General features: G+C 40.0%; 1 protein-coding gene across 2 annotated transcripts in view; it reads left to right on the top strand.

Annotated features, from left to right (window-relative positions):
* Positions 1-8,406, top strand: part of PLPPR3 (phospholipid phosphatase related 3) — a 44,024-nt gene extending 35,618 nt beyond the window's left edge. For both annotated transcript variants that reach the window (XM_040322117.1, XM_040322118.1), the window contains exon 9: positions 6,302-8,406. In XM_040322117.1, coding sequence (XP_040178051.1) covers positions 6,302-7,408 — 1,107 coding nt within the window. In that variant the 3' untranslated portion in view covers positions 7,409-8,406. The remainder of the gene's footprint in view (positions 1-6,301) is intronic.
* Positions 8,407-13,402: the final 4,996 nt, after the last annotated feature.

Raw genomic sequence — 13,402 nt, 5'->3', positions numbered from 1 at the left:
GCTTGGGGCCAAGCCCGATGTAACGTTTAGGAGGTCCAGATCACTGCGTGATGAACTCACATCAAGCCACTATATATCAAACCGGAATAAGGGAACATCTACTAATGGCATTACACGGTGTGGACACTGCTCATTCTGCTCATGGATCACTGTTGGCACTAGATTTATCCTGCCCAATGGGGAAACATTTATACCCAACTTCCATGCTGATTGTAACACAGAGGGAGTTATTTATTTGATGACATGTCAATGTCAGGCCTTCTATGTGGGTAAAACCATCAGAAAATTCAAAGCCAGGATCCGTGACCACGTTTACTATTCCGAAAAAGGAAAAATGGTGACTTCTGTGAGTCGACACCTAGATCTATACCACAGCTTTAACAATAAGGTAGTTTCCTTTATTGCTCTCGCTGTGATTCCTAAAAATGATCGAGGAGGTAATTGGGATAAGTTGGTATTGCAAAGAGAAACTCTGTGGATAGAACGCCTCAACGCCCTTTATGCCCCCGGCCTCAACGAGGCACAATCGTACAAACCTTTTTTATAAATTTCTTTATTTATTTTCTATTTTCAAATTTGGTATTCTAGCCTCCTATCTCTTGACATCACAAGTACCATCTAATAATATAGATTAGTAATGGACACATTGGGGCAAATTCCCAGATATATATATTCTAATCATCACTTTGTTAATATAAGTCTTTATGAGATGATATGTAATACTAGCTGTTTTTTTGCAAGCTCCATCTATCTATGTATGTATAAAGACCAATGTATGTATATCTATGTATGGCTCGTGTGTCGCATCTATCTATGTGTGTGTTGAGACTACTGTGCAGAATTCTGTGTAACCCTGTTGGTATGTTATCAATGGGATGTGACTCTGTTGTTTACCAAACCTCAATTATTTCCGCTTTTTCGCTTTTTGGGGTCCTCCTTTTTTTCGTTTCCTCTCTCTCCCTTCCCCTTTATTTCCCCCCCCCCCATTTTATTCTTATACTATTCTATCTATCCAAGGAATCTCCAACTATCAATGAATTTTATGTGTTATATCCCAATAACCATTGATATTGTAATTAGTACTTAGCATTATATACACACGGGCAATCATCTATGCTCTGACTTCCCCTTCCCCCTGCTTTACCCACACGATGTTAGTTTCTATTATCTACTACTCTTCTTAGTCCTGCCATGGTTCATTCCACCCTTTGAGATTTTTTCCTCCCCCTCCCCTTTCGATGCAGTGGCTGGCCGCGCATCACAGATCTCTGTACAGAGATCTGTATTCGCACCACTAGATGGAGTCCTCCATCCTGGAGCGATGCCTCTCATGTGTGGCGCCGTGTTGTTTGTTTCTACGGCGCGCACGCATGATGAGGAGACGCGCGGCTACTGCGGATGACGTCACACGCAATCCCCGTGTGTTACGTCCTCTCCGCACTGAGCGAGTCCCTATTTAAGCCCCCGTACACGAGACCCGATCGCTGCAGTCTCTCGGGAGACTCGTGGAGGAGATTGCTGTCGCATACACTGAATCAGGTATGCCCCTTCCTACTACCCTCTGTTTATCTCTACCCCGTTCTCTCTAACTAATAGGTTGCATTTTTCTCTTTATCATACCAGGCTTACCCACTGCCTTAATACCTGGCTATCAGCCGGCACCCAGCTCTGGTTTCTCACTTCTGCTACCAGGAAGTGTAGCATTTTTTGAGGATTGTTAGAGGGTACTGTTTACTCTCTCCCTTCTTTCCTTGCCTCAAGCCCTGCCCTCCTTCATTGAAGGTAGGATGTCCCCATTGTTATTATTTTGCTATCACTCTGTATTAGATTTATAGTATACTCATTGTATTTCTTTATTCTTCAGACTGTTACTTTCTATTTTATTTGGGTCGTTCCCCTATACCCCTTACAACGTCCAGCAGTCCGGACACAGTCTGTTTCTTCCTTTATTATTACCAGAAAATTTATATATCGATCCCCCTACCAATCAATACTGTCTGTAAGTATCTATATTAGCTCCTTTATCCTATTATTATTTTCTCCTCCCCTAAACTATTCTACATTGTTTATACCTACCTACCCTCGCTCCCACTGCATCATTGAGGAAATGCTCTGGGGTTGCATTTACTTATCAGGACTCTATGCTTCCTTTCTCCCTCTCCCCTCCCCTGTCTTCACCCCCTTACGTCCTCCCCCCCCCCTTTTCTATTCTTCCCTCACTCTCCACCTCCCCTTTCCCCCCCCCCCCACCCCCCCCTCTTCCCTTACCTTTCTCCTCCACCTCCACTTGCCCGTGTATATATCCCTGTTTATATTTATTTATTTTACTGCTTCATCAGTGTTATTATCCAAATTGATATACTGTTTTTATCTATTCTTTTGTGTGTCATTGTTCAATGTTGTCCTATAGTTAAAACTACACTGCTGACTCCGTGAGGAAGCGCTGCTAATGCGCGAAACCGGTCGAGTCTACCAACGCAGCAAGCCAAACCACCGCAGACATACCCTTGCCTGCATTTCCACAACTTGACAGGATTACTAATTATATTTATACACTTTATTCCAAATCCTCTTGGAAGTGTTCAATCTCATTGTGGATACATTGTTATATTTTATGTATAATTCCTGTCAATGTTTATGGATAGGCTTGCCTAGTTAGCCTCTTAGATAGTTTTTTGTGCTGGAAACGGCAATACTTTTTCTTCTTTATTTGTTCTACATATTATGATATTTTATATCTAAATAAACAAACCTACTTTTTAGAGAAAATCTCTTCTTGTGTAAATATATTCTGACCAACCAAATCGTGCCTAAAAAGTCCAAAAACTAGCCCTTAGTTATCTCCTTTATCAAACTTTCAAACTTAAAAAACAACAGTACTGGTGTCAGCGAACACATTATTAACCCCCAGCACTGGTGTCAGCGAGCGCATTATTACCACCAGCACTGGTGTAAGTCAGGGTTTGACAAATTTGCTTGGAATCTAGGAGCCAGCTAAAAAAGTTAGGAGCCAGAAAACGCACCCGTCCCGACGAGCTTGCGCGCAGAAGCGAACACATACGTGAGCAGCGCCCGCATATGTAAACGGTGTTCAAACCACACATGTGAGGTATCGCCGCGATTGGTAGAGTGAGAGCAATAATTCTAGCTCCTCTGTAACTTAAAACATGCAACCTGTAGATTTTTTTAAACGTCGCCTAAAAAGATTTTAAAGGGTAAAAAAGTTTGTCGGCATTCCACAAGCGGACACAATTTTGAAGCGTGACATGTTGGGTATGAATTTACTCGGCGTAACATTATCTTTCATAATATTAAAAAAAATGGGGATAACTAAAAATAAGACAATTTTTTCCCAAAAAAGTGCGCTTGTAAGACCGCTGCGCAAATACGGCGTAACAGAAAGTATTGCAACGATCGCTATTTTATTCTCTAGGGTGTTAGGATAAAAAATATATATAATGTTTGTGGGTTTTCTTTAGAGGGAAGAATATGGCAGTGAAAATAGTGTAAAATGACATTAGAATTGCTGTTTAACTTGTAATACTTAACTTGTAATACCAACGGCCACCACCAGATGGCGCCAGCTCACATCTGGTGGTAATAACTTGTAATACCAACGGCTCACCACCAGATGGCTCCAGCTCAAAAAAAAAAAAAAAAAAAATTTTTTTTTTTTTTTTTTTTTTGCTCCCCTCACTTCCACCCTGCCTGCAGGCCATTTATAACTGGTCCGCGGGCCGCAAATGGCCCGCGGGCCGGTACTTTGAGACCACTGTTCTAAACCATTAATTAGTTTGGGCATGACGTTTCTTTGTTCATTCGTGTTCTTTTGTAAAATACTTATTTTACTAAAAAATCTTTCACTTGAAGTTCTCTTTCACAAACTGTGACCAGCCACCAGTTCTCCATAACCATGACTGGCTCTTATGCCAACTTTTTATACCCTGGCTATGCAAATTGGTACCAAGTGCGCAATGCAACCTGTTGTTTAACGCAGGGTTTGACAAATTTGCTTGGAATCTAGGAGCCAGCAAAAAAAGTTAGGAGCCAAAAAACGCACCCCGTGCCGCCAAGTTCGCACGCAGAAGCGAACGCATACGTGAGTAGCGCCCGCATATGTAAACAATATTCAAACCACACATGTGAGGTATCGCCTCAATTGGTAGAGCGAGAGAAATAATTCTAGCCCTAGACCTCCTCTGTAACTCAAAAATATGCAACCTGTAGAATTTTTTAAACGTCGCCTATGGAGATTTTAAAGGGTAAAAGTTTGTCGCCATTCCACGAGCGGAAGCAATTTTGAAACGTGACATGTTGGGTATCAACATTTTCTTTTACATATAAAAAAAATTGGGCTAACTTTACTGTTGTCTTATTTTTTAATTAAAAAAAGTGTATTTTTTCCCCAAAAAAGTGCGCTTGTAAGACCACTGCGCAAATACGGTGTAAAAGAAAGTATTTCAACGACCGCTATTTTATTCTCTAGGGTGTTAGAATAAAAAATATATATAATGTTTGGGGGTTCTAATTAGAGAGAAGGAGATGGCAGTGAAAAAAAACATTAGAACTGCTGTTTTTTGCTACTTGGAATGTAATGTAATGTAACCTGTAATGCCAACGGCCACCACAAGATGGCCACTCCTAGATTCCTTCTGCAGGCCTCAGCTTCCTTCTGTGAAGGCCTCAAAGCCGCGACCTTAATTACCGGCCGGCCCGCGCCGGCCGGAAATTGAGGCCGCGGCTTTGCGGTCTTCTGCAGTCCTCAGCTTCCTTCTGTGAAGGCCTCAATTACCGGCAGGCGCGGGCCTGCCGCCATCGCGCTCCCCGCCGGCCGGTAATTGGGGCCGTGGCTTTGTAGCCTTCTGCAGTCCTCAGCTTCCTTCTGTGAAGGCCTCAATTACCCACCGCGATCACGCCCTCCCGCCGACCGGTAATTGAGGCCGTGGCTTTGCGGCCTTCTGCAGCCCTAAGCTTCCCCAGGCGCCAGGTCGCAATTTCTTGACGCAATTGCGACTTGGCGCCCGGATTTTGTCGAGGCCTGGTTTAACGTAGGGTTTTTCTCTTTCAATACATTTTTATTTTAAAGTTTTAAGAAATACAATGTGTAACTGCGATCAGATATACAGACAGAAGACTAATAACAGTGACTTAGTCCGCAGCAGTCGTACATCAAGCAGAGAAATTATAGCAAATGACGTCTAGCATGTCAAAGAGCACATTATTCCATTATGCCATAACAGAAAAACAATATAGATAAAAGGAAATCAAATCCGTGCACCTATACCAGGGAATTAGGTGCTGGCGGATGAGATGCTTATATATTGAGTTTACTATACAAGAAACAATAAAATGCGTAAGTAGAGACCATCCCTACAGATGAGACTAAGTAGATAGGAGAAGGAGAGGAGACAGAGGGGCGAAGAAAAGTGGAAAGTAGAAAAGGACACCAATAGTACCCCAGCTGGAACCCCAGGGTCTCAGTGCACATAGCAATTAATAACTGGCCATTGATATAGAAGGGTGAGCATATTGGATCAAAGTAGGGTTTTTCAATGCAGACATGATAAGTGGCAAGTACAAACTCAGCTTCAATAGGTGCTCTAGAAACCCTGATTGCTCCTTCTAATAACTACTCTAGCCCGTCTACCAATTCCTGATCTTCTTTCTGCCTGCCCAGGCCAATGCTGGTCATCTGCTTTGACATGAACAAAGTCTGCCCCAACAATGTTTTGACTTACTCTCTTGCTTCATGGCTTGTGACCTGTTTTTTGTCTCAAATCCTTGGAGTGTCATATAGTGTAACGTAGACCACTTTGCAGGGCAAACATTAGGAAATCATTATACCCCTTTCCTTTTGGATGGAAAGGGGGGGGTGCATCTGTATTCTACTGGTGACACAGGGGGTTCACAAAACCCACGATACTTATCAAAATGAATTCACTAAAATTGTCTGATGATGCAACTTTCTTAATGCTTCTTTTTCAAATGAGCTTAATTTGAAGGCATCATACATTTTAAGCATATTCATACTTAAACTCACCATACATATTACAGTCTGACCATAGAATTTGTGTGCACTCTCTTTACTAAAACTATGTAATATGAGGACTTACCTAAAGTATCCAATTAATTTGTATGAAATCAAGCAGGCCCCTGTTCTACACAGTTGTTGGTAGAGACTACAATCAGATTGTAGCATATGTCAGGAGATTAAGGGCAGCATCTATTCCATAAATACATCTATTGAAAAATAATTGCTTTGATTTTAATGATTTCATTGACTGATGATGTTTCTTTATAGGTTCAGCGTGAGAAAAATTCTCTTGGCAGCCTAAAACGTGCCAGCGTGGATGTTGACTTATTAGCCCCTAGAAGTCCCATGGGAAAGGAGAACATGGTGACTTTTAGCAACACTTTGCCCAGGGTGAGTACCCCATCCATGGAGGATGCTGGCCGTCGGCACATGACTATGCACATGCCCAGTGAAGGCTCTCGTCAGAGGACAGCAGGTCCTGAATGGAAGCCAAAGCCTATGGAAGGGCGTAGTCTGACACTTGGGGAGGAGGTAGCATTGGCACAAGCCCATCGAAGAGCAGCCTCTGAAACTTCGGGTATTATACTTGATGAGCCAGACCCTGACAGAGTTCCTCCATCACTTTATCCCACAGTTCAGGCTCGGCCAGGAGCTCCTCGGGTACTTATTCAGCCACGCCCTGCAGCTCCACCACTTCTTCACATCCCTGAAGAAAATCAACTTGGTTCCCCAAAAAGCAGTTCAGCAATTAGAGCCAAGTGGATGATGATGGCTGAAAAAGGTGGGGCACCAAGGGCAACTACAAATCCTCCTAGATTAATGCAGGTGATTGCCATGTCAAAGCAACAGCAACAGCAGCAGGCAACCGTGCTAGGCTCGGGTACTCCAAAACATTCTGAAACATCTTCCTCTTCAACTACCAGCAGTTCTGACTCTTCACAGTATCGCTCACCCTCAGAAAGAGATAGTTCCAGCATTGTCACTATTGACGCTCATGCACCTCATCACCCTGTTGTTCATCTCTCCTCAGGCAATGGCCCATGGGAGTGGAAGGCAGGACAAAAAGCTGGGGATGCCCAAGAACCAGGAAGTTATGACATGAGCAAAGATTTTCGTGGCTACAGGCCACCAAAAGGCGCTGGTGTGTCTCCTGGTTCCTCCATTAGTGACCTAGAGCCTGACTCTGAACCACGTTGTGGACCAACTGTCAATGTTGCTGGAGGTGTGCCAACACCTCTAATAGCTGAAGCTATTGGCCTTGCTAGCCGGGAAGCTAGTCTGAGAAGGAAACCCCATACAATCGAAAGGGAGGGTAGTGAAGAAGGGGACGAGCCATTTTACAAGAAGATTCAGAATCAGCGATTTAAGGACTGAAATATAGAAGAGGAAAAATGTAAATATGTTGGCATGTTGGACATGGGGAAATGACACTACACAAAACAGAAGCAAATCACTGCCCAATTAGCATGGAAGAATTACTCTTGTACAGAAAGTGATGTCAAATCTCCATGGAAACTACTGAAATGACATTTTGAACTCTGTGTAAGAACATAAGTATGACATACGTTTTCATACAGTAATGACTCAAGTTGCCTTCCTAATTTGTACAGCACATGGAACTGATAGCAACTAATCATGAATGCTCCTGTTTTGCTTACGAAAGACAATTCCGTCAAGATGATTTTTGTAACATTTATAAGTATGTATGACAACATTTTCTTTCCTTGACCAAATGGGAATCCACAGGTCTCTGCGGCTCAGTTAAAAATTTGTTTCCCTCTGCTCAAACTTGCTCAGGAAGAAATAATGCACTGCACAATGTCAATTCAGAGATTAAAGATCGCAGTTTTGTAAACAAAATATTTCAGGCAGAAGTCATGGTTAAAACAAATGTAAATTTTCTAAAGATTTGTGGATAAAGAGAGTGATAAACGTAAAAAATAAGGTGCACAACAGTAAGGTATGAGTAAGGTTACTTTATTCAGTAGTTGAGAACTGCAGTAATCCATAATTATATTAACTCAGAAGACCTAAAAAACATTTGGTGTGGAAAGTGTGTTTTACACAGGCCTCCCCTCTGAAGGAGAATACATTCTGTGGTTCTCAAAGGTGCTCAGTCTTTTTCATGTTGGAGGAAAAGCTATTATTACACCACTTACATTTTTTTGGCAACAAAAATATGTGTCCTACATATTCCAGTAGAAGTCCATATTTGATCATATGAAAAAACTTGTAATATTGGATTCAAATTGGGACCTGACCCACAGGCTGCACTCCATACGGCATGACAGGGGTGCATCCTAAACCACTGTTTGAAGAATTTGTATTCAGTTTCCACCAGCCTTTTGTCCAATTAAACTGTCTCAATTTTCTGTTGTTTTACAGGCTCAAGTCATTGAAAAAAATGATAATTTGGTTTTCTCCTGTTTTGTGCAAATCATGGTCCAAATAGCAGTACATATTATTCCAATGGAGGTGAACTAATTACATAATGAAAGCTCTTGTAACCAGTTGTTATTTATGCTAGGCAAAACTACTGCTGTCAATTTCCCTGGTTAATTCTGAAATAAAGTAAAACCTTGGATTGCGAGCATAATTTGTTCCGGAAGCATGCTTGTAATCCAAAGCACTCTTATATCAAAGCGAATTTCCCCAGAAGAAATAATGGAAACTCAAATGATTCGTTCCACAACTATTTCTTCATAGGTCCTTCAGTCTATAGTCCATATAAAAAGATTATAGTAATGTGACCGGGTTGAGTAACCATAAAATGTCCCTACACAAGGGGAGTAGAAGCAAAATCCAGCCGGAGCTAGAGAGTATAAAAGAGAAGTTTTCGATTTTCAAAACTATTCAAATTCGAAAACTATTCAAATTCAAATCGTCTTTGAATAGTTTTCGAATTTAAATAGTTTTGAAATTCGAAAACTTTTCAAATTCGAAATCTTTTCAAATAGTTTTCAAATTTGACAACTTTTTGAATTCAAATCGTTTTCCAATTTCCAAAGAGAATAAAATAGATTGAAAAATAAAGAAATAGAATGGAAAACAAAAACAAATTCAATTGTATTCCTTTATTTTCTATTCTATTTTATTGTTTTTGGAAATTCGAAAACTTTTCAAATTAAAAAACTTTTCGAATCGATTCGAAAACGAATCCTGAAAACAAATTAAACCAATGAAACAAATTTAAGTGTAGCAATATGGATACATTTAATGAAGGTACAACATTTAGCAACTCACATGGTACATCTAAGCATATATATGCAATAGTGATTGTAAAGACTGCCCTGCGGTAGAGCAATCTGAAAGTGAGGCTTGAAGCGCTCGTGGAGTGTAAAGTAAAAGAGATGACAACAATAGCAGTGAGGAGGATGGTCTATGTGGACATCTTTACTCTGAATCCCTGCATACTTAGAAGTGTGTATTTGTGAAGTAAAATGCGCTAACTTATATTTATATAAACATTTTACCACGACTGATCCTGTGAACTTGTTACTCAAAAAACAAAAAGTATATACATGTGTCTATGATTATTAATTAATGTGCAACCAATCAACAGATAGTGTGCAATAAATACCAATACAGTGCCCTGTGCCAAACTATAACATATGAATTTCTCAATCCATCAAAAAAATGTAAAATAAATCCAAAAAGATTTCAAATATGCTACTGTTACAATCCACAGCTTGAATGTGCCCCAAGAAAGCAAGAAAAATGTTTTATATACAAGAAAAAAATAAAACAAATATATATGTATATGTGCTAAGAAAGTCCTTAATAGATAATTTCTTGCAGTGATGCCCAGCTATGTTTCCACCTTCACCGTAAATAGTGCCTACACCGGATAAAATGGCCACTCACCAGATGGACCCAGAAATCTGCCTTTGGTTCATATGGATAACCACTCCCTCTCTCAGGTTTATCAGCAATCACTCCCAATGCTTTGGCTGTAGTCTCGTTCTATATCCACTCATGTAACATATAAAAGACTATCATGGTGTAGTATATCAAAGAATTTATTATGATTAAAACATATATAGTTATTCCACTCACATGTAAAAGTGCCTGGGAGCCGGCACTGAGCTAATCCAGCCGTAAATAGGAGTATACAAATGTATCAGTAGGTCCTGGTCCGCACGTGTGATGCCTCACTTTGTAGTCTGCGTTCCTAGCCTCGTTATACTCAGACTGGACATGACGAGCTGGCAATGGTCCTGCAGCCTCTATGCATTTCGCAACTTAATGCGTCATCAGGAAGCTGCCTCATTGGTGCTCGTCAGTCTTTTTATACCTCCCTGTGCTAATTGTTATCCTATCATCTGCTTCGTACAACAGGAAGCACCACATCCGCCATTTTAACTACTGGTAATTCCCTGACTACTGGAACTTCCGTCCAAACTCCATTTTACCGGAAGTGGACTGGCTGCCATTTTAGTTACTGGCTATTATTCACTGCCGCTGGTGCGACCTTGCTGTAAACATTTTTTTTTTTACATTGCTCCCCCTCCCCCGCTTTAGTCCCATTGGTTTTATATTCACATTATACTTAGAAGGCTGCACTCCCCATTCCTGGAAGTAATACAACCTCTATTTTAACAACTGGTGGGTGTGTATTGCCCCAAGTGGAAACCTGCTGGCAACCCCCCATTGTTGTTATGGAGACTTAACACAATCATTATAATGATTAACCCCCTCAGTTATCCTTAAGCGTGTACCGAGTTACCCCTTTGTACAGCTGGATCGCTCTCACAATTAATTGTTAAAAGACTATTAAAAAACACTATTAAAAACATTGTAAAACAAATAAGTTTGGCCCTAAGGTATTCAAAATATTTGGATAACCACGCCCTCTCTCAGGTGTGTCAGCAATCACTCCCAATGCTTTGGATGTAATCTCGTTCAGATGGACCCAGAAATGTATTAAAACATTGTCATGATGTCTCACCACACTCTTATTTATCCATAGCATTTTGTAGGTTCTTAAACCTTTGCTCTAAGTTCACTGCTGTGGTGTTGTCAAAATTCTCAAAAAAGTTCCCCCCAAATCCAGCCTGCGATTGGCCAAAAATGAAAAAAACCTCCATCCTCTGCTGCCCGTAAAAGTGTTCTACTTAAAAAAGTAAAAAGTGGATTTGTATTTATTGCACACTATTTGTTGATTGTTTGCACATTAATTAATAATCATAGACACATGTATATACTTTTCGTTTTTTGAGTAACAAGTTCACAGGATCAGTCGTGGTAAAATGTTTATATAAATATAAGTTAGCGCAATTTACAAATACACAAATCTAAATCCAACCTTTGAGGTTGCACTTTTATTGCAGCAAGACTTAATAAGAATATTGATATTATCTTGGCGCCGGTAACACACACAATTTTTTCTAAATACTTAGAAGTGCCTCTTTTAATCATCAACCATGTGAGTTTGCTAAATGTTGTACCTTCATTAAATGTAACCATATTGCTACACTTAGAGGCGCCTCTCTTCTTTTTTATACTCTGTTGTGACATGACGCTACTCTTATATCAAGACCTTGCTTGTATATCAAGTCGAAATGTATTAAAAAATGTTGCTTGTCTTGCAAAACACTCTCACACCAAGTTACTCTCAAACCAAGGTTTTACTGTATATCTCTGTAGTGAAGACACACACAGCACTAAAAGCATGTAAGTAGTGTAGAGAAGTATAAGAACATCTGTAAGGTTTTTTTTGCTTTCTGTATTCTGATCAAAATCACCTTCTGTACCAGCTGAATTTCAGTCAGTGTGTAGCCATCCCTGCTTGACAGAAGTGTATTGTTTGTTCAGTGTATTCTAACAATGACAGCCACGGTCCCACTCTCAGAATAAAATATCTGAGAAGAGGATTTGGAGGATGTAAGAATCTGTTGAACCAGTAATCTGGATAAACTAAAAAGAAAACAAGAACAAAAGTGACAGCTCAGGTCGGAGTCATTGTACTAACAAGAAGATGTTAGTACAGCGCTCTTCCCTGCTGGGCTATTGTGTTCTGACAGGGGGACCGGCTACAGAACACACGGGTCGGTTTCTATTGAAATGGGCAATGCCGCCCTGACATTCGGCCCATGAGTACAGTAGACATGTGCTTTTCGTTTCGTTCTAAATTAAAATTCGGGCAAACATTTGTTATTCGGAAATTCGGATGTATCCGAATTTCCAAATTAGGATAGTACCGAATTTAAACAAATAAAAAATAATGAAATTCAAATTCAAATCGTTTTTGAATAGTTTTCGAATTTGAATAGTTTTCAAATTCAAAAACTTTTCAAATTCAAAAACTTTTCAAATAGTTTTCTAATTCGATAACTTTTTGAATTCGAACCGTTTTCCAATTTCCAAAGAGAATAAAATAGAATGGAAAATAAAGGAATAGAATAGAAAACAAAAAAAAATCATTTTTTTGTTTCTATTTTATTCCTTTATTTTCTATTCTATTTTATTATTTTTGGAAATTTGAAAACTTTTCGAATCAATTTGAAAACAAATAAACAAAATGAATCCTGTAAACAAGTTAAACCAATGCAACAAATTTAACTAATTTGTATAAATAGTGAATCAAAACAAAACAATTTTTTTTGTTCTGCACATGTCTAGTGTATGGGGCTTTACTGTTAACAGTGCAGCTAAGAAGTTGTCAACTCACAAGATTTTGTCATGCTCAAAAGGTATATTTTTAGCATTTGTCTAACAGAAAGAACAACCATTTCAATTATATATTTAAAAGACCAAAAGGGAGAAAAAAAAATTCTTTGGGTTTACTTGGCAGTGAAGGGCGTTTAGATATAACAAAGCATCCACCACGTACTGGAAGATTTCTGTAACTAGATTGTTCCATTTCCCCTTCAGATGTATAATTAGTACAACATACCAATTAAATCTACTGTAATATAAGGTCTGTAAAATCAAAGGGACCGGTTTTAAGAACATTACTTTGCAAACTGTCGCTTGAAATCACACATTTATGTGTTCAGTGCCACCTAGTGGATCCAGATCCAAATGTTCTTCAGTTTTTGCTTAATCTAATGCTGTTATTTAAAGGGGAGTTCCACCTTTTTTTTATGTTTATTAAAAGTCAGCAGCTACAAAAAGTGTAGCTGCTGGCTTTTAATAAACAGACACTTACCTGCTCCACGGTTCCAGCGACGCGCCGGCTGGGGCTCCGCTCCTCTCCCCCCCTCTCCGGCCGGCGTCTTCATTCCAAGTGTGGGCACCTACAGCTTTAGGCTTCACGGCCGGGCACCCACTGCGCATGTGCGAGCGACGCTGCGCCGTCCGATTGGACAGGCGATCGCCTACAGGGAGGGGCTGCAGTAAGGCGATAAATCTTTCGCCTTACCAGCC

The sequence above is a fragment of the Rana temporaria genome, chromosome 1, assembly GCF_905171775.1.
Source record: "Rana temporaria chromosome 1, aRanTem1.1, whole genome shotgun sequence".
NCBI lineage: Eukaryota > Metazoa > Chordata > Amphibia > Anura > Ranidae > Rana > Rana temporaria.
Note: the sequence above shows the minus strand (reverse complement) of the source record. Positions and strands in the feature narration are given on the sequence as shown.